Source organism: Pistacia vera, unplaced genomic scaffold (assembly GCF_008641045.1).
Source record: "Pistacia vera cultivar Batoury unplaced genomic scaffold, PisVer_v2 Contig225, whole genome shotgun sequence".
Lineage (NCBI taxonomy): Eukaryota > Viridiplantae > Streptophyta > Magnoliopsida > Sapindales > Anacardiaceae > Pistacia > Pistacia vera.
The window spans coordinates 1,019,652-1,042,405 of NW_022196030.1; the positions used below are offsets into that span (position 1 = coordinate 1,019,652).

Consider the following 22,754-nt stretch of genomic DNA (forward strand, 5'->3'; position numbering starts at 1 on the left):
CATTAGTCAGGTACCATAGAAGATCCCTTTGATAATCCTGCCAAAAATGAATGCCTTATTACAGGAGCTGTAAATGGAAGAAAAAATTATACTGTTTAAAACACAGACAATTATTTGATATTACATTTACCTACACAGAAACATGAATGAAGAGAAATTTACAAGACCTCTTTTCTTGTTTACCTCATTGTTACAATGATAAAAAGAAGCAAATGCTTTTCTCGCAAATCTACACCTTGAATACTCGCATTCTCCAGTGACAAAATTTTAGAGAACACTTTTTTATGATGAAACTGCCTATTCACACTGCAGCAATGCTGACCCTGAAACGACAAAAAGGGAAACAGGAACCAAGAACGAACGAAGATTTATCCGATGATGGGTTGTTCTCCTTCAAGTTCAGAGATGACAATTAATGAATCGGTCAAGTTAAGGGATAGGGGTTTCGACTTGGCAGGGGGATTGATAACCTGCAATATAACAGGTTTTAGATGTCTCAAGCAAATAAGTATGGAAAAGAACATTCTAAACTATGAATACGGCAGCTCACAAGAATATACCGTTTTGTTGTCTTTTACATAACCGATGGCGACCTCTCGCCGCAAATGTGCCCTCTCAGCCAGCTCTGAGAATGATGGATTCTCCCCCTCTTTCATGTAAAGGCTAACATCCTGCCATGAACACATGCAAGTGTTATGTAAAGCTATAATGGCAAAATGGGATGGATATTACATAATTGCTGAATTACAACTGAATGATCATAAGAAACCAATAGGTAGATTTCATTCCTTAACTTTTTTTAATGACTATAACAACATAACTACTGTACTGATGAAACGATCTTAGAGGAATAACAATTGGATCTAACCAGACAAAACAAGAGCCTTATCTGTTTATAGAGAAACCGAGTTAGTACCCCTTGAACACACTTGAGACTCCCCATCCTTAACTGATTCGAAGAACATATAAAAACCAAGTAGCCCTTACCTTTACATATATTTCATCACCTTCTGCATTAAGAATGTCTTTCCACACCTCATTCAGTTCACTGTTCTGCGCAACTGTTGGGAACACTGAAAAATTACTTTTCTGAACTTAAACATCAATGATACAAATACAGAGATATCAAAAGTAATATAATTCAGAACCTTGAGCTGTTACGAGGCTCATTACTTCCTTGGCAGCTATATAAATCAGGGATGGTTTAATTCTTGTAATCTGTAGGGATTGCAGGAGTTCAGTAAAGACCATTGACATGGACATAAAAAAAGAAAAGAAAAAGAGTCTGCTGAAGCATTACTTGTTTTCCCAATTTTGAGTCAACAATCTCGGCAACTAGATTATGTACCTGCATAAATATTAGTTATTTGATTACATAATCTCAAATTCATGTTTAAAAATTGAGAATGATGATTGATATTGATATTGATAAAAGCTAATCTTGGTAACCATACTCACCTTCACTCCTAGTTTGCTGCAGATATTTTCAGCAAGAAGAAGAGAATATGCCGATTGCTTATCTGCCCTAGTTGGATCTGAAGAGGAAAATGTTAGTGTAGAGCTACATAGAGCTAACTGAAACATCATTCATTCATTACCTCCAAAAAGCGATTCTCTATCAGATATAACAACAATAGAGAAGGGAATATCTTCACTATTATTCACCGTATGTTGAATATTTATTATGGTTTCCTTCAAAGTATCATAGTCCATAGGGTTCCCAATCTGCAGCATGTAAAATATGAAGATTAAAAAGAAAGCAGAATTCTTTTTCCAAGAAATGTTCAACTCCCTGATGGAATGGACGAGACAGTACCCTATGGGAGACCTGGACATTCTTGAGTTTACCATGACCAAGAGCATTGGTTGCCCTCTTCCTGTCATCTATTGGTACATTTGATAATATTTCCTGCATAGACAATAAAAATGAACTGTAAACCAGTGCCTATTCATCAGTTTTATCAAAAAGAAGTAAATTACGTTTTGCTCAACAAGAAGTTATAGTAAAGTTGAATCAATGGCACTCCTGGTAGTAACATCCACACGTGGTAAAAGATAGTGTCAAGATGATAGCATGAGTTTATGCATCAATATTTGCTATAAAGCTCTGATAATGGGGCATGTACAACAACAAAACCGTTAATGTGAATGTGGTTATACCAACAAAAGGAAGATGCTCAAGATATATCCATTTGACTAAGAAGCCAAAGAAACTGAGTAGCTAAGATGTTTTTCTGCACAAAAGAACATAAATGAAGGATCGGTATGACTTGAATACAAGCTAGATTATGTCTCCACTTGTTGAAAGTCTATGCTGCCTTTATATGATACAAACTATGCAGAACCAAACAGTCTTCTCCCTAAATTTCTCCCATATTTCTAAACCATTATATCCCGGATCATTGACCAATGTCAAAAATAAAAAAGTAAAAAAAAAAAAAATTACTAGGTTACATGATATTCTTTGCTACTTAGACGACCACCTTCAAAACATGCATGTTTTGCACATTTGTAAAATACGAATCCTGGTTTTAAACCCTTGAATTCCAGAAACAAAAGGAAAGAATGGCTAAGGTTGAAATATAAAAGCATACCACCACACTGCCAGGTCCAAGATAATTATCATACTCCTCAATCATTTCAACAACATCTGAACGCCACCCAACCAAAAGTATGCATTCTTTTGGTCCTAAACTCCAGTCTGATCCCTGAATTCAGGAGTAAAATGGTTACACATACTATCATCCCATGGTTACACATACTATCATCCCAAATATTCCAAAGCGCAGTGTCATTTATGGAATAATCTTTTTACTTAAGTTGTACCTTTGACCCTGGTTTGTTGGGACGCTTTACAATTAATTCAAGTCTCGATTTATACAATTCTAACGCATGATCTGGAGTATCAGCATTATTTTCTGGTTCTAAATCTTGACCAGTTTTATTTCCTTTGACAACATTTGAATATGCAATCTGGGGCTTCTTTTTCCAGTGAACAGGTGCAATGAACAAAACCTATATGAAAAGTGAAAGAATGTAATGAGTCCGTAAATAACATCAAGGAATGCAATCAACTCAACAACTTAGTTAAGAAAAATATATATCAACATCATCTAGAGAAGCAATCATAGCCAGTACAATCACAATATATAAAGTACTATCAAGATGTGAGCAACATTGCAATGGTCAAACCATTCAGTTTTCTGAGTACCGAGCCTTTGCAATTTTTTAAAGTAATAAGGAATATGAAAAAGTTCAAAAAGCATATCATCTACATACTTTGTCAGTTTGCTGCAGAATTTCCTCATCATTTGGGTGGAAGTATATCTTTGCATTCCTATAAAGACCACAAACAACTGCCTGAAAGGATATCCATTTGGAGAAAGAAACCAAAATTAGCAAACAGCATGGAATTTCTGCCCCTGCAAAAATTAACTCTAGCAGATAGTATCACCTCTTGAACTCCACGCCTTAGTTGCCTATAATTTATTCCTGCTAAGTTAGGAAAACTGCCGAGATTAAATACATTTTCTGCAATAAGTAAACATGACACTAATTAGTTTCTTGATAGACCCTATGGCATTGTGAGATGAAAATGATTCACACTCCAAAGAAAAGAAGTAAATCAATTTTTTTTTTTTTTTTGACTTTGTTTCCGACATCCAGACACTGGAAGCAGTTTTCATTATCCATTAAAAACATAGTAAATTAACTATTACTATTAACACGACTTTGTTTGACTAGAACTACCAATTTATAATCCCAAACTGTGCTAGTCATTGATATTAAGAATGTCACTGGATTTGGGAGTTTAAGTGTTAACATTTGGGGCTGATATTTTTTTTCCTAGAGTCAACTTAAATTTTTTACTGAATTTGTGACACTAATTTTAAGCCATTAATCTATTGAGAAATTCAATGGTTTAGAAACTGCTGAGCTGACAAAAAAAGTAAATAGCTTTGACTTTCCTTTCGAATACATTAGATTGCAATATATCCATGACCACTAATTAGTGTCTCATTTTAAGTAAAAAAAATTTAAGTAATCAAGCCTTACCCAATTGAAAATAGGGTTGAAGTTCTAAAACTTTGTAATTGCTCAACAGTGCTAAACTATGCTAAAAGAATCCATTTTAGAAACTTCATCTCCACCCCTCCCCCACCCACCCCCCCGGGGCACCTAGGTCTTGGTAAATATATCTTTAAGGAGAATTTAGACATACTTTGATAATTGAGCAAGTGTCTGTAAATCTTTATGAGCCCCTTCTGCCGAGAGCACTGAACAAATAATTTGGATGCAACATTTTCTACTGGCTCTACTTTCAATCCTGATATTGATTTTAGGAGCTCACATGAATTAGAATCTGAAACCTGCATTGAGTAAGAGGAAAAAACTCAACTCAGCTTTTTGAACAGAAAACCTTTTGCATGATATTATTCAGAAATAATATACCTCAACAATTGTGGGAACAGATTCCATCTTTGGAATTGGTTGAAGGGCTAGTACCGATAGAAATGCATCAGTATTAAATTCATACCTATTCAATTGAGGAACTGACATCAAAAACAAATTCTGGATTTAAAAATTACTCTGTCAACTTGATCTAGTTCGTACCTATCTTCTTTAGTTGGCAGAATGATAATGGCACGAGCTTTGTTGGCAGCAGCTCTTTCAAATGATTTTGTTAAGCTCAGGCTACAACTATACAAGCAGAAAGTCAAAATGTCAGAAGTAGATTCAGATCAAGCTCAAATAACTCTATCTCATCCAGGTGGTATTTATATCTTATATTCATCTAAATTTAATTTAGTCATTCCCATATCAATTTGACTTCCTGATAACCGACCGGCACATAGCAGGACACTAAATCACTATTGAACTAAAACATTATCATTGGAGATAAGAGATTCTGATGGTCCAGGGAACTAATTTCTGAAAACATGTATGGTCATGGCCATCAAAAGATAGAGTTCAAATATGAATGTAACATCCTAGATAAAGGGAGCTACTTAACCGTAATTAAAGAGGTTTTCATGAAGGGCTGATTTCAGCTGACCTGATCTCAAGTTATGAATCACACGATTCTTCCCACCTATTTTTCCACCCATAATCAGAAAACATGACACAACTTAGGACTCCAATGTGAACAACAGGCTACTAACTACTTGAGGGAAATATTTGCATGCTTTTTCTATTCTCCTTTCCAGTCATCAAAAGTTCACGAAATAGAATGAAAACAAAACTGACAATGGGCCTTAACTTTGAAGTCAGGGCCATTTTACTAACAAAAGACAAAAGTTGTAACTCAAAAGGGACAATCCAGCCAAGAAGGTGACCACCAAAAAGAAAAAAAAAAAAAATCCAGGCAAAGTTCTAAATGAGAGGAAAAGAGGTGTCTTTCACAAGGTACTTCTGTGAGTCGCAGAAAGGAATTATTTCTGATACCTCTTTGTAAGCACATCAACATGGTTAAGATCTTTGGTAAAATTGTCAGCAAGTTTATCAATCTGCTTCCTGGGAAGATCTGACATAAGAAGAATTCTCTGTCTNCAATTTTTTTTTTTTTTTTGACTTTGTTTCCGACATCCAGACACTGGAAGCAGTTTTCATTATCCATTAAAAACATAGTAAATTAACTATTACTATTAACACGACTTTGTTTGACTAGAACTACCAATTTATAATCCCAAACTGTGCTAGTCATTGATATTAAGAATGTCACTGGATTTGGGAGTTTAAGTGTTAACATTTGGGGCTGATATTTTTTTTCCTAGAGTCAACTTAAATTTTTTACTGAATTTGTGACACTAATTTTAAGCCATTAATCTATTGAGAAATTCAATGGTTTAGAAACTGCTGAGCTGACAAAAAAAGTAAATAGCTTTGACTTTCCTTTCGAATACATTAGATTGCAATATATCCATGACCACTAATTAGTGTCTCATTTTAAGTAAAAAAAATTTAAGTAATCAAGCCTTACCCAATTGAAAATAGGGTTGAAGTTCTAAAACTTTGTAATTGCTCAACAGTGCTAAACTATGCTAAAAGAATCCATTTTAGAAACTTCATCTCCACCCCTCCCCCACCCACCCCCCCGGGGCACCTAGGTCTTGGTAAATATATCTTTAAGGAGAATTTAGACATACTTTGATAATTGAGCAAGTGTCTGTAAATCTTTATGAGCCCCTTCTGCCGAGAGCACTGAACAAATAATTTGGATGCAACATTTTCTACTGGCTCTACTTTCAATCCTGATATTGATTTTAGGAGCTCACATGAATTAGAATCTGAAACCTGCATTGAGTAAGAGGAAAAAACTCAACTCAGCTTTTTGAACAGAAAACCTTTTGCATGATATTATTCAGAAATAATATACCTCAACAATTGTGGGAACAGATTCCATCTTTGGAATTGGTTGAAGGGCTAGTACCGATAGAAATGCATCAGTATTAAATTCATACCTATTCAATTGAGGAACTGACATCAAAAACAAATTCTGGATTTAAAAATTACTCTGTCAACTTGATCTAGTTCGTACCTATCTTCTTTAGTTGGCAGAATGATAATGGCACGAGCTTTGTTGGCAGCAGCTCTTTCAAATGATTTTGTTAAGCTCAGGCTACAACTATACAAGCAGAAAGTCAAAATGTCAGAAGTAGATTCAGATCAAGCTCAAATAACTCTATCTCATCCAGGTGGTATTTATATCTTATATTCATCTAAATTTAATTTAGTCATTCCCATATCAATTTGACTTCCTGATAACCAACCGGCACATAGCAGGACACTAAATCACTATTGAACTAAAACATTATCATTGGAGATAAGAGATTCTGATGGTCCAGGGAACTAATTTCTGAAAACATGTATGGTCATGGCCATCAAAAGATAGAGTTCAAATATGAATGTAACATCCTAGATAAAGGGAGCTACTTAACCGTAATTAAAGAGGTTTTCATGAAGGGCTGATTTCAGCTGACCTGATCTCAAGTTATGAATCACACGATTCTTCCCACCTATTTTTCCACCCATAATCAGAAAACATGACACAACTTAGGACTCCAATGTGAACAACAGGCTACTAACTACTTTAGGGAAATATTTGCATGCTTTTTCTATTCTCCTTTCCAGTCATCAAAAGTTCACGAAATAGAATGAAACAAAACTGACAATGGGCCTTAACTTTGAAGTCAGGGCCATTTTACTAACAAAAGACAAAAGTTGTAACTCAAAAGGGACAATCCAGCCAAGAAGGTGACCACCAAAAAGAAAAAAAAAAAAATCCAGGCAAAGTTCTAAATGAGAGGAAAAGAGGGTGTCTTTCACAAGGTACTTCTGTGAGTCGCAGAAAGGAATTATTTCTGATACCTCTTTGTAAGCACATCAACATGGTTAAGATCTTTGGTAAAATTGTCAGCAAGTTTATCAATCTGCTTCCTGGGAAGATCTGACATAAGAAGAATTCTCTGTCTCCTGTAATCCCCATGCACAAAAAGAGTCACAGAAAACGGTATTAAAACACACAAGACTAATATAGTCATTATGCTGGTGGTGTAAAAGACAATTACCTCGCCGTAGCAGTACCTAAGCGAACAGCAAACTCATGATATTTATTTAGTTGCTTTAGGATGAAATTTAGACGACTGTTAACTCCACAAATAATGATATGATCATTCTCCAGAACTTGCATTTGTGCCCCTTCCCTGAGCCTTTGCATATTATTCTGTGCAAAATACATTTTGAATACACGCCATGTGCTATAATTAAGCTTTGGAATGTAATTTCTGTTCCAAAAACTTACTCTGAACTGCTCTGTCATTGTGCTTAATAGTCGAGAATAAAACAATATGCCCCATATAGCAAGAATAAAGCCAATAACACGTTCAATCCGTGTTCTTTGCTAGAATCCAGCACATAAAGATGTTATTAGTTGCAAGCAATATGAATGCAGCAGTAAATTTCAAGTGAACCAAATCAACTTCACAGGATGACATCACACTTTTAAATGAGTCGATGATGAACAAAGGCATGCCCAAGCCTCCCATAAGCAGTCTTCCAAAGATTGTGTATGATCCCTGTGTTATTCAACATACAACATAACAAGATTAGTAAAAAATATGCATATACAGGAAGTACGAATCAATTAAAAAGAACAAATTACTCAATTGACCAGTACAATCTATGAAAGAAGGTCAAAAGAGAGACATTACAAAATCCCAGGCACAGAACAAATAGCAAATATTAGAAGTCATAACTGCATGGTGAACCATATAAAAGCGATAAAAACCAGATATGGAAGTTGTTATAGTAGTAATAACACTAAGGCCACATCCAAATTATTCTCAGATAGGATATATTTTGAGATTACCTGAGCTTGAAGAGCAGAAAACCACCAATGATGACAAATGAGAAGCATGCTACAAGGAGCACCACAAGGAACCTACAAACAATTGTGACAAATAGATCTCAAAGTCAAAGATTAATTTAAAAGACTGGAGTTTAATATCAACCAGAGTCATGAAACACACAAAACACATTCAAACAGCACAAGGGCCATATCCATGAGTTTACCAGTGATGAGCATACATTTAACAAAAGGAAGAAGCTAAATCTTTATTATGCTATGTTCTTCACTGACACTGACCCTACACCATAGACAGCACATATATCAAGCATACAGACTATACCTCTCCTCTGAAAGCTTTAAATGAAAATCCTCAATATCCAGAGGGTGAGGGTAGTTTTGGGCCTTTTGGCCCTTGGGAGTACAAAAAAGGTACTAATTTTCTAAGTCTACTACGGCCAAGAAAATTTTGCACAAAGAAAATATTGAAATAGAATGGTTTTCCTTGTTCTCTGTTCTAACTCAAGAAATCCATCTTGGGCTTTTTAATCCTACATGATTATTGCCCAAACCTGCCTTTCTTTCCCAAAAAAAAAAAACAAAAAAAAAAAAAATCGTTTTCCACAATATCCCACTACAGAAGAGTTCATCAACAACAAAATCAAATAAAACCAAAAACCATATTCAACAAAAATAATACATTGCACAGAGAAGAATGATGGTCAGACCTATTAAAACTTGATTTATTGATATAGGTAGAGTTCATGCTATTTCATTACTTCCATACATAAAAGTATATCTTTAACCAAAAGCTACATTCTCTATGAGACTGAATCACATTTTGACAACATGATGCAGACATCATATCATACAACGAGACTAAAATATAAATTAAAACATTATAGACACCATGGGTACAACATTGGATCCAGTTGATGGAACAGTGCATAGGCTTATTATCCAGAATGAAGTGAATTCTATACCCACTTACGTGGCAACATTTCTCTCAAGTTGGATGTTGAATAAATACAGTAACCGTGCAACGCTCCATCTTACATCTTGAAATGAAGGCAAGGACACATCCAACTTAAGAGGCGTGGGTTTATTCAAGGAATTAGACATACAAGCAAAAGGCAAGCCCCTCGTCCCAAAAATCCGAACCACAAAGGGAAGTAAGTCTTGAATCATCTTTGCAAAGATATTTACAAAATTCACTTGTGTCAATCTAAGAAGGAAAAATGAAGACAATCTTCCAACCATCAGTTCAGCTTGGTAACCCTGCATACAGCATGAATGATATCAAATTTTTGCAACAAATGATAACTACCAACAAACAGCATAAATTAAACAATTAAGATGAATCTTATCATATGAGTATGCTCTCCTGAAAGCATGAAGATGATTGTAATACAGGTTAATGCACAATATAGAAAGAATGACCATACAATACAAAATATGGAAAACCTCATTCTTTATGAGAGCATATACAAGTTAAAAAAAGGATTCTATTCACCAGAAAAAAGAATATTGTAGAGGAGAAATTGGAAAATCAGTCTGTGTAAATGACAACTAGAAGTGGCAAAAGCTTCTGTTCCACAAAGAGCGGCCAAATGATTTTGATGGGGACACCACAGTGAAAAATTTAGAAAGACTGCAATAGATATATTGAGGAATTCAATTGCATTTACAGCAATAAATTGTTCTTGTAATTAACAAAACATGGATTGACAAACAATAAGGACTGCATTATTCTTAAACCAAATTTAAAAGTCCCTTATGTTACACTCTCCAATATCAAAATGTTGATGGTAAAAAAAAATTGGACTGCTCACAGTCGGGTTATCCAGACACAGACAAACACAAAAAGCATCTTTCTTCGACTTCTCCAGAACATTTCATTTGATGCTCACCTGAGTATCATTCTGGTCCATCCTACATAACTTAGAACCCAAATGTATTTGCATATTAGGATCCATCTTATCCCATGTTCTTTGAGAACAAGCCTCCCACTTACCTGGGAAAGCATATCAAAATCATGAATCATTGAAGAATACAAGGAAGATTTTTTATTCACTAGTTGCTTGGTTAGGCACCAAAGATAGTGAGAACAAAACAATTTATACAATCAAATCAAATAATATGCAGCAGAATTATTGCACAACACCACAATGAAATAAAAGCAAGCATATACGTCATCAATAAACATCATACATATATAATTTCATAGATATTATTTGTGTCTATGTACATGACACAATCACAACAAACATCCTAAAGTTTTATTCTCTAAAAGGTTCAGTCCCCTCAGACTTTTGTGAATGATACACAAGAATTCAATCAGCCAAGAGATTCATTAAATCGTATGGGACCGTGTGGAGAAGCTAGAAGAACTGAAGAGAAAAGGCAAACAACACAATAATGTGTTCCCTCATGAAAATGACAAATAACAAGATGATGATAGCTAATGAGAGTACTACTGGCCTTTAAAAGTTAAAATGTTATGAATCTGACTAGCAATCTGTTTGTCTCATTTACAGGTAGAAAAGTGGACTCATAACTATCAGTCAATGAGGAGATATTAAGAACAGAACCAAGTTATTATAACACACAATTACTTTACAACTCACCTGCATTTTGTAATTTAAAATTATGTGCCTGTAAAGAAGACTGGATCCACCAAAAGTGGCACGTCATTGATTTCCTGAAATTTACAATGTCAGACCACTTTCTTCCTTGCAACTGAAAACGAAACTTTAGCTTCAGTAGATACTTTTTTTCTATAGAACCAAGCATCACCAAATGCATGCATTCAGGTGAACACTTTTCATTTATCTTGATAACAATAAGTTCCACAATTCATGCCGAAATTGACTCCAAATCACCATAAGACTCTATTTAATTATTTACCTTAATAAAAATCAACATTCATCGTTGTAACTAGGTAAAACAAAACGAAGATATATAATCACCATGAGATAATCATAACTGATAGAGCGTTGTTAGTTAAAAAAATGAGATAAAATTCGACATCATCAACGATTTAACATCAAAATAATAATAATAATAATAATAAGAAGAAGAAGAAGAAGAAGAAGAAGAAGAGAAATGAAATGTAAAGAAGGAGCGAGTTACCTCTTTGAAGAAGACGAGTTAGAGCGAGTGGGAGTCGGAGTCGAAAATGGAGGAGTTAAAACGCATGGCTGCGAGCTCAGCAACTGACCAAGAAGCATCTCTGCGGCTCGGGCTCGGGCTCTCTCTTTCAGTGCTCTGAAGTCTGACAAAAAGACTGACCGAGAGGAAGGAGTTTGGTTGTGGAAAAAGAAAAGAGAGAACGTTTAATTTGTAATTTCGAAACTACACTATCATATCTGAACGTGATTTGTATGCGCAACCAAACTATTGTATGGGCTGTCGAGTTAAAATTGGTTTTTTTTTTTTTTTTTTTTTTAAATCAAATAATGAAACAACTTGAACCTTCTGAATCTTATTAAGTCAACTATCTGATTCAAAATTTTCTATGATTTTTATGGGAGAAACGATTCCCACCCAAGGTTTGGCCAAATGACATTTTTCGACCCTCCAAGTTTCAAAATGACAATTTCCCACCCACTAGCCATTGCCCTTTAATCAAAGAAGGACAAAATGGTAAATTCAAAAAACAGCCAAAGAGTAATAATGTCATTTACTCTCAACCTCTTGGCTGCAAGGGGAGTTGTTACTGGCCATTTCTGATATTATTTTAACGCCCCACTACAGCCCTCATCTTCCCCCATCTTTCTCGTCATGGTCTACCCTTTGGTGGTCACGCCGTTCAAGTTGCTATTGCCCTCATGCATGTTTGCTTGTGTGCACCTACAAATCCAGTTGTTTCGCCTCCACTAGTCGATTGGATCGTGCGTTTCTTTGCATCGTTGGGGTTCATTCGCCATCCCGAGCCCGTTCTCACATCTCTTTGTGCCGCCACGGGCCTGGTGAACCTGTTGTTCGAGTTCTTGCCCCAATTTGTGATGTGGCTACCTTTTTCGTTGTCCCTACTCGATTGTGCATCTCGCATCAATGCACGCTCTGTCCTCGACTAAGTATGTTGTTCGCATGTGCATTGGTGGCTGTCGTTAACCACTCTAGTTTGCACATATAATAGTGCAATTTCGCTGGTCTGCCCTAGATCACCAGCTCACGCACAACTGCAACTTGAGAAGGTCGGGTGGGATTCCGATTGATTTGCACCCGACTAGGTGCGAATCAGCCAAAACTGATGGGTGCGATTTATCGGAGGAGAAAGAAGAAAAGGGAAGAAGAAGAGATAAGGGTATTTTCGTCTTTACACAATTATACCATATCAGAGAATAGATTTTCCCAACATAACATAATGGTGGGTGGGAAAATGTGGTTTTGAAACTTGACGGGTGGGAAAGTATTGTTTCGCCAAACCTTGGGGAAACATGTTGTTCTCCCGATTTTTATTGAATACTAGGGTCTAAAACCTCAAATGTATTCTATATATATAATTTAGTTATTACAGATATTTTTATAACTATTATTATAGTTGAGACTAAAAAAAATTCTATTTAACTTAATAATAAGTTTTCTAACTTTTAATCAACATATTATTTGTCCCTTGTGCTTCAAAGTTCAAACCCAACTACATGAGTAATTAAATGTATTATCTTAACAAAAACATTGTACTACCTAAAGAAAAGTTTGCTGGGAGTGAGCGGTTCTGGGTACTCTGTATTTTTTAGAGGAACTAAAACTGAAACCGCATAGTGCAGATTTCCAAAAAAAGGAATTAGAACCAGAACCTGAAATGCGGGTTTCGGTTCCTTACCCGGGTATCCTATAAAAAATCGATTACCCCCTATTAGTTTAAAAAATGACAAACATACCTTAAAAGTTTACAAATACACCCCAAACAAATTAAGAAAACCTACATTTAGTAGTTTTCAATTTTTGATTACTCATTCATTTGTGTCCAATGTGACTTATAAATCCTCTAATCTGTAGGCAACAATTGAATTCAATAATCCATCATAATTCACATAAAATTTCTCAATCAAAACCAAAACACAAACAGGTTCGAAGCAAGTTTCAAGTCGGGTACCCGCTTCATGTTCTTGTCCTAGGTTTGGGTTCCGGTTCTAGTTTTGAAACCTGTAGGAACTAGATCCGGAACCTACTCGCATAGTATCGGTTCCGAGTAGGTTTTGGTTCTACCCGCTGGTTCCGATTCTACCCACTACCCGTGTTCACCCTTAAAGTTTGCTATTGCAACCAATTTCAAGTCTCTTTCTAGTCATAATGATGATCAATTGAATTGATTGTTTATCCATTAATTGTTAATATAAACTAGTATTTATTTGAATACTACTAGCACTTGTCTCAACAATAGTTTTATTGGGGTTAGGTAAGACTTAAAAAAGTAAAAAGAAAGACCATAGATTAAATTCAACGACTCATTTATTACAAAACGTCTTCTAAGATTTTGATAAATAATTATTTATCTATGAATCTCAGATTACATTATGTTTGGTATCTTGCAACTTGCGTACAATAGATCATTGAGAAAATAACAATTTAGTCCCTATAGTTTGGTTTACTTTATTATAGAATTTTCTAACATTTTAGTCTTTGTTAGTGACATTTTGATTCCTCTCATTAGTTTTAGTCTTTTAGGGATGGCGGTCAAGAAAACTTTCTCTCTTCATTGACTTCTTGGATTCGAATCTTTGGGTCACCAGCCATATTTTTGGCTTACCTTAGGGTATTGGGCTTGTAGGATATTCAATGGGCCATGAAGATTAGTCAAAGTATGCGTAAGCTGCCCAAACACCCTGGTCATTAAAAAAAAAAAAAAAAGACAAAGCTCAGGGACGAAATTGTTATTATCCCATTGGTACCACATAAAGCCTTGGGACATTTAGCTCTAAAAGGAGGTGAGTTAACGACATGTTCCCACCAAAAAAAGTTCCATTGACACTTTCGCACCCTCAAACGTTTAAAACACCCTCTTACTACCTAAATAATATGTTTCCCTCTGATTTGGGTGGGAAATATAGTGATTTACGAAAAAGCCCTCTTCTTAGCCTCTTCCCTTGCCGACAATTGTCGCCGACGACCAGGAAATATTGTAAATAAACATTCATCAATTGTCTTTCAACCCAACAAACACAAAAATCGAATGAATCAATCTCAATTAATCCAATTAAAGCTCGAAATACCCTAGGGTGGGGGAGCTTCAATCGCCAACGATTGGTGAGCAAACGGTATCTAGGATGTTGGGCTTTTGGAGAGGAAGATCCAAGGAATCGATTGGTGGTGGTTAGGATGATTTTCGGCGTCGGAAATGATCAGAAATCGGCTTGGAAGTCAAAAGGTCACGCGTTGCACAACCGGCCATCGACGAGCAAGAGACGATGATGGAGGTAAAGGTTTTGTAGAGTGGGTTGTGGGGAGTGTGATGGTGGTGTCTAGGGGAATTTATGGCAAAGAAATCGACCGGAAAATGGAGGCGATGCGTTTTGTAGAGTTAGCCGTGTGAATGGAGGTGGGGGTGGGAAATGGTAAGTGATGACGGTAAATGGAGGCCTGAGCTTTGTAGAGGAGGTGATGAAGATTTTGTGGGTGGTCTCAAAAGTGATTTTGAACGTTTGGATTGGCTGAAAAATGGCAAAAATTGTCGATTGTGACACCGCTAACATGTGCCATCTCTTGCTAACGTGCGTCGTTCTTCTTCTTTGACAGCTAATGTTTGTTGACCATTATGCCCTCATTAATAATGGACTTTTGACTATTTTGCCCTTCCTGAAAACAAGGATTAATAACAAAATTATGTTTTAAGTACTGAAATGGTATTTAAAAAGTGGATGGGTATGAATTTGACAATGGGCTATTTTTTGGGTGGGAACATGTTAACTCAAAGGAGGTTTGTCGAAAATAAAACACGTGGGGTGGGGACCTAAAATCTTAGAGGAATTGCAGTTGCACGTGCTTCTTCTAAAAATCAACAAACTTTCAGCTCCGGTGGTAGAAACTCTATCATGCATCCGACGCATGTGATCACTACAAACTGAATTATTATTTATCCATATTTGGGATATTCTATTAATTTTGAAAATTAATCAAAAAATAAGAGCAATAACATCATTCTCTTTGAAGAGTGGTTGTACCTTGAACGGCACATAAGAATATGTATACATATTATTGGCACGTGTTTAAATCTTATTTATGATTAATTTTTTTTTTTTAATTTTTATTGTTATGAATATAGTTGAGGTGTGCTTTCATTTTGTTTTTATAAAGAAACAAATAAAAATAAATAATTTGGAGTTATTTTAGATGAAAGCATTATGAATGATGGTTGGACCAGGACCACCCAATAAGCATGTCATGTCGCAATCTGAACGTGTCTAAAATGTGTTTTAGGAATAATATTGTTAAATAGAGATAGAAATTAGATTTAGTTGTTTCAATTCCTACGATGTCTGCACAAAGAATCATTGAATCAATTAATAAAAGAAAAAAAGATTGATGAAAAGTTATATATCAAGTCAACAACTTTTTTAAAAAGTTGAAGAATTTTATTATTTTGATAAAAAGTTATAAAAGATATATGAAAATTATCAAGTGTCAACCTGGGTGGACCGAAAGTCAAAAAAACTAAAAAAGATTTAACATGGTTTCTCAAGTTTGAATCTCCTTGATGGTAAAAAGCAAGATGAAAATCTAACGTGGTCTTCCGAGTGTGAGTTTCCACTGCCCCTAATAAAGGTGGCCATTGAAGTTCTTACTCTACCGGTAGTTTCAAGGTTTTAAAGGACTAGTTGAGGTATACACAAAACTTGTAACATGCCCCAATAGAAAATGAATATAGTGCAAAGCTCTTATATCGTTGGTATTTCCAGGGTCTTGAGGGCCTGGGGGACTAATTCAAGTCCCTATGGCTCCTAATAGGGGTGACTGCTAGAACTCTTACCTGATCGATAATTCTAAAGTCTTGGAAGACTAATTGAGATGCGCGCATGACTTGTAACATGACCCAATAGAAAATGAATGTAGTGCAAACCATCCACCGGAGCTTTAGCCCGATCGGCCGATGGTTCCAGAGTCTTGGGAAACTAGTTGAGGTGTGTGCAAGGGTAAACTAAACTTGTTATATGGCCCAATAGAAAATGAATGTAGTGCAAACTATTAATTAAAACTATAAAGACTTGGGATAAGACTTATATATACTTTACAAGTGATTAGATTATTAGATATCAATCCCACATCAAAAATTGATTCGAAAAATAAGCAAGTGAAAGAATCTAGATCTGGAAACTCATAATTTCATTCTAAAGCACATGCAACAGTCAATATAATAAGAAAAAATTAGGAGAAGAAAAGAAATGTTGTTTGTTCTTGATGAATATAAATGAAACATAGTGGTGAGACTGAGGATAAGATCTGAGAGGTCTTGGTAGTTTCTGATTGTTGATGATTCACCTGGTCCCTGCCCGCCTGCTCTTTGGCTGTTTCTCTTTTGTTTTGTAGCTTTTCCACCAGTCTATGTCGACAGAACAAAGCAAAATTTTCATTAATGCATGTCCAAGTGACACCCCATTGTCACATTATTGTGTGCAGGGGTTTCACGCAATCTCCCAATCAATATATGAAGTGGGTTTGTTGTGTGATAACAATGAAATGGGGTCGAAGGTCCGCCCGTGATTAACAGAGAAGAGAAGAAATAATTCATTTGATTGTGTAGAAAGATCCTCTCCGCTACTAAATCTCACTTCACATGGCTATACTGACAGTTGAGCAGTTTAGTTGAAGACAACGTCGTAGGCATTAGCCATTGTTGTTGCATTTTAGTCAACCTTGAAATATATAGGACCACACTCAACGTTTGAATTCACTTTACACTAAAATAAATGAAGTCTGTATGTCCAGTCCAACTATATCTTCCCCTATTTTCATCTTAGGGCATCTCTAGACTCCAATATTGGACACCAATCTCGTGTCCAAATTTTGCTCCAACCAAACACCAAATTTGGCGTGATACTTTATTACTATTCATCTATGCCAATTTGGTGTGATATTGTTCATCCACGCAAAAACATTTTTTATTTCCTTATTTTTGTTATTTATTTATAGTGGGAAAATTCAATATAATGATTATAAAAGCTGCAAGTGGATAGGTGCCGTACAAATCTTTTTTTTGCGTCCCATTGATCACCTGCCCGAGGGATTTTCTCAATTAAAGCAGGGCTTTGACACGTGGGTGATCTCCAGCCGTTTGCTGGCCTGACACTCACCTGTTGCATTGATAGGAACCATGCCACCTGCGCTAGACGCGACGTGGCCGCACTTAGACGGCGTATAATCCTTCTGAACTCTGACCATCCTTTATTGACGAGGCTCTACGTCAGTCCTACTTTTTTCGACATAACAAACTTCAATAACTCTTTTTTTAAAAAAAAAAAAAAATTTGTGGCATTTTATATTAGATGTAATGTTTTTAAAAAAAAAAAAAAAATGTAATGTTTACTTGATTTAATAAATGTTTAATTTTATTAAATTAATATAATTTTCAAAGTTATTATTAGTGGTTAATTAATAAAATATATTATTCACAATATTTAATTAATACATACAAAATTAATTAATAAAATAAATTTAATTGTTGAGAATTAATAAAAAGAAAAAAGAAAGAAAATATTCTAATAAATATTTCTTTTGGTGTAATGGGTTGTAAATACAATAGTAAAATAGTGTAAAAATTGCATTAATATTATGTTTATAGTTAGAGATGGTCTAATGGTCCCATCTAACCATTCGTAATGAAATTTGTTCTCCCAACTTCAGATCTTTTCCACTTCACTCTATTTAACAATTGGAAGCCATGAAACATTCTCATACACCAAAGAGTCAAATTTAACTTCATTAATTTTTTTTTTTTTTTTTTTATGATCGGGAACGTCTGAACCAGCTTTGCAATATTGCAGATTTTAGTCTCTAATTGTATGAACATGTTTTAAGATTAAAAATTGAGTCTGTTTTAAGTGGATTGATTTGGGTTAATTACCCACTAATAGGCCAAGTACCATCATTAAAAAAAAAAAAAGACAAAGCTCAGGGACGAAATTGTTATTATCCCATTGATACCAAATAAAGCCTTGGGGCATTGAGCTCTAAAAGGAGGTGAGTTAACGACATGTTCCCACCAAAAAAAGTTCCATTGACACTTTCGCACCCTCTTACTACCTAATTAATATGTTTCCCTCTGATTTGGGTGGGAAATATAGTGATTTACGAAAAAGCCCTCTTCTTAGCCTCTTCCCTTGCCGACAATTGTCGCCGACGACCAGAAAATATTGTAAATAAACATTCATCAATTGTCTTTCAACCCAACAAACACAAAAATCGAATGAATCAATCTCAATTAATCCAATTAAAACTCGAAATACCCTAGGGTGGGGGAGCTTCAATCGCCAACAATTGGTGAGCAAACGGTATCTAGGATGTTGGGGCTTTTGGAGAGGAAGATCCAAGGAATCGATTGGTGGTGGTTAGGATGATTTTTGACACCGGAAATGATCAGAAATCGGATTGGAAGTCAAAAGGTCACGTGTTGTACAACCGGCCATCGACGAGCAAGGGACGATGATGGAGGTAAAGGTTTTGTAGAGTGGGTTGTGGGGAGTGTGATGGTGGTGTCTGGGGGAATTTATGGCAAAGAAATCGACCGGAAAATAGAGGCGATGCGTTTTGTAAAGTTGGCCATGCGAATGGAGGTTGTGGTGGGAAATGGTGAGTGATGACGGTAAATGGAGGCTTGAGCTTTGTAGAGGAGGTGATGGAGATTTTGTGGGTGGTCTCAAAAGTGATTTTGAACGCTGGGATTGGCTGAAAAATGGCAAAAATTGTTGATTGTGACACCGCTAACATGCGTCATCTCTTGCTAACGTGCGTCGTTCTTCTTCTTTGACAGTTAATGTTTGTTGACCATTATACCCTCATTAATAATGGATTTTTGACTATTTTGCCTTTCTTGAAAACAAAGATTACTAGCAAAATTATGTTTTGAGTACTGAAATGGTATTTAAAAAGTGGGTGGGTATGAATTCAATAGGCTATTTTTTGGGTGGTAACATGTTATCTCAAAGGAGGTTTGTCGAAAATAAAACACGTGGGGTGGGACCTAAAATCTTAGGGGAGTTGCAGACTTGCAGTTGCACGTGCTTCTTCTAAAAATCAACAAACTTTCAGCTCCGGTGGTAGAAACTCTATCATGCATCCGACGCATGTGATCACTACAAACTGAATTATTATTTATCCATATTTGGGATATTCTATTAATTTTGAAAATTAATCAAAAGATAAGAGCAATAACATCATTCTCTTTAAAGAGTGGTTGTACCTTGAACGGCACATAAGAATATGTATACATATTATTGGCACGTGTTTAAATCTTATTTATGATTAATTTTTTTTTTTAATTTTTATTGTTATGAATATAGTTGAGGTGTGCTTTCATTTTGTTTTTATAAAGAAACAAATAAAAATAAATAATTTGGAGTCATTTTAGATGAAAGCATTATGAATGATGGTTGGACCAGGACCACCCAATCAGCATGTCATGTCGCAATCTGAACGTGTCTAAAATGTGTTTTAGGAATAATATTGTTAAATAGAGATAGAAATTAGATTTAGTTGTCTCAATTCATACGTTGTCTGCAGAAAGAATCATTGAATCAATTAATAAAAGAAAAAAAGATTGATGAAAAGTTATATATCAAGTCAACAACTTTTTTAAAAAGTTAAGAATTTTATTATTTTGATAAAAAGTTATAAAAGATATATGAAAATTATCAAGTGTCAATCTGGGTGGACCGAAGGTAAAAAAACAAAAGAACATTTAACATGGTTTCTCAAGTTCGTGTCTTTTTTATGATAAAAAGCAAGATGAAGATCTAACGTGGTCTTCTGAGTGTGAGTTTCCACTACCCCTAATAAAGGTAGTCATTGAAGCTATTACTCCACCGGTAGTTTCAAGGTCTCAGAGGATTAGTTGAGGTGTGCACAAAACTTATAACATGGCCCAATAGAAAATGAATGTAGTGCAAAACTCTTACATCGTTGGTATTTCTAGGGTCCTGGGGGATGAATTCAAGTCCCTATGACTCCTAATAGGGGTGACTGCTGGAACTCTTACCCGATTTATAATTCTAGGGTCTTGGGAGACTAGTTGAGGTGCGCGCATGACTTGTAACATGACCCAATAGAAAATAAATGTAGTGCAAACCATCCATCGGAGCTTTAACCCGATCGACCGATGGTTCCAGAGTCCTGAAAAACTAGTTGAGATGTGTGCAAGGGTAAACTAAACTTGTTAAATGGCCCAATAGAAAATGAATGTAGTGCAAACTATTAATTAAAACTATAAAGACTTGGGATAAGACATATATATATATATATATACTTAACAAGTGATTAGATTATTAGATATCAATCCCACATCAAAAAATTGATTCGAAAAATAAGCAAGTGAAAGAATCTAGATCTGGAAACTTGTAATTTCATTCTAAAGCACATGCAACAGTCAAATATAATAAGAAAAAATCAGGACAAGAAAAGAAACGAGACTGAGGATAAGATCTGAGAGGTCTTGGTAGTTTCTGATTGTTGATGATTCACATGGTCCCTGCCCGCCTGCTGTTTGGCTGTTTCTCTTTTGTTTTGTTGCTTTTCCACCAGTCTACGTCGGCAGAACAAAGCAAAATTTTCATTAATGCATGTCCAACTGACACCCCATTGTCACATTATTGTGTGTAGGAGTTTCACGCAATCTCCCAATCAATATATGAAGTGGGTTTGTTGTGTGATAACAATGAAATGGGGTCGAAGGTCCGCCCGTGATTAACAGAGAAGAGAAGAAATAATTCATTTGATTGTGTAGAAAGATCCTCTCCGCTACTAAATCTCACTTCACATGGCTATACTGACAGTTGAGCAGTTTAGTTGAAGACAACGTCGTAGGCATTAGCCATTGTTGTTGCATTTTAGTCAACCTTGAAATATATAGGACCACACTCAACGTTTGAATTCACTTTACACTAAAATAAATGAAGTCTGTATGTCCAGTCCTACTATATCTTCCCCTATTTTCATCTTAGGGCATCTCCAATATTGGACGCCAAATTGGTGTCCAAATTTTGCTTATTACTATTCATCTACGCCAATTTGGTGTGATATTGTTCATCCACGCAAAAACATTTTTTATTTTTTTATTTTTATTATTTATTTATAGTGGGAAAATTCAAGGTAATGATTATGAAAGCTACAAGTGAGTAGGTGTCGTGCAAATCTTTTTTTTTTTGCGTCCCATTGATCACCTGCTCGAGGGATTTCCTCGATTAAAGCAGGACTTTGACACGTGGGTGATCTTTAGCCGCTTGCTGACCTGACACTCACCTGCTGCACTGATAGGAGTCATGCCACCTGCGCTAGGCGCGACGTGACTGCACTTGGATGGCGTATAATCCTTCTGAACTCTGACCATCCTTTACTGACGAGGCTCTACGTAAGCCCTACTTTTTTCGGTATAACAAACTTCGATAACTCTTTTTTTTTTTTTTAATTTTTTGTGGTATTTTATATTAGATGTAATGTTTTTTAAAAAAAAAAAATTAAATGTGATGTTTACTTGATTTAATAAATGTTTAATTTTATTAAATTAATATAATTTTTAAAGTTATTATTAGTGGTTAATTAATAAAATATATTATTCACAATATTTAATCAATACATACAAAATTAATTAATGAAATAAATTTAATTATTGAGAATTAATAAAAAAGAAAAAAGAAAGAAAATATTCTAAGAAATATTCCTTTTGGTATAATGGGTTGTAAATGCAATAATAAAGTAATGTAGAAGTTACACTAATTTGATTTTTATGGTTATAGATGGTCTAGTGGTCCCATCTGACCATTCGTAATGAAATTTGTTCTCCCAACTTCAATCTTTTCCACTTCACTTTATTTAACAATTGGAAACCATGAAACATTCTCATACACCAAAGAGTCAAATTTAACTTCATTAATTTTTTTTTTTTTTTTATGATCGGGAACGTCTGAACCAGCTTTGCAATATTGCAGATTTTAGTCTCTAATTGTATGAACATGTTTTAAGATTAAAAATTGAGTCTGTTTTAAGTGGATTGATTTGGGTTAATTACCCACTAATAGGCCAAGTACCATCGAGCATGCTAACATTTTCATTTATCAAGATCCCATTACAAATCATCTCATATTTTATATATATATATATATATATAATATAAACAAGAAAATGATGCTTCTAAAAATTATGACAAGCAAAAGTATATGTTTTGAATAAGAAAGTTGTTCAATCTTACAAATTGGCCACC

At 35.2% G+C, this 22,754-nt stretch overlaps 1 protein-coding gene across 1 annotated transcript; it reads right to left on the reverse strand.

Annotated features, from left to right (window-relative positions):
• Positions 1-70: 70 nt before the first annotated feature.
• On the reverse strand, positions 71-11,719 carry LOC116130869 (putative ion channel POLLUX-like 2). Its single transcript, XM_031416565.1, has 24 exons — positions 11,477-11,719; positions 10,972-11,045; positions 10,255-10,358; positions 9,336-9,622; positions 8,369-8,440; positions 8,000-8,075; positions 7,802-7,900; positions 7,569-7,723; positions 7,369-7,473; positions 6,539-6,625; positions 6,377-6,461; positions 6,147-6,294; positions 3,455-3,531; positions 3,280-3,360; positions 2,827-3,015; positions 2,595-2,708; positions 1,817-1,909; positions 1,599-1,725; positions 1,459-1,535; positions 1,301-1,348; positions 1,149-1,218; positions 988-1,061; positions 561-671; positions 71-470 (listed from the first exon to the last, which is right to left on the reverse strand). Exons 1-24 carry the CDS (start codon positions 11,572-11,574, stop codon positions 369-371), a joined length of 2,553 nt encoding a protein of 850 aa, XP_031272425.1. The 5' UTR covers positions 11,575-11,719; the 3' UTR covers positions 71-368.
• Positions 11,720-22,754: the final 11,035 nt, after the last annotated feature.

Coding starts and splice junctions, on each gene's coding strand:
- LOC116130869 (XM_031416565.1), bottom strand. CDS start 11,574: ATGCTTCTTGGTCAGTTGCTGAGCTCGCAGCCATGCGTTTTAACTCCT. Junction 7,901..7,999: donor CATCATCGACTCATTTAAAA/GTGTGATGTCAT, acceptor GCTGGATTCTAG/CAAAGAACACGGATTGAACG. Junction 3,016..3,279: donor TTCTGCAGCAAACTGACAAA/GTATGTAGATGA, acceptor CTTTTCATATAG/GTTTTGTTCATTGCACCTGT.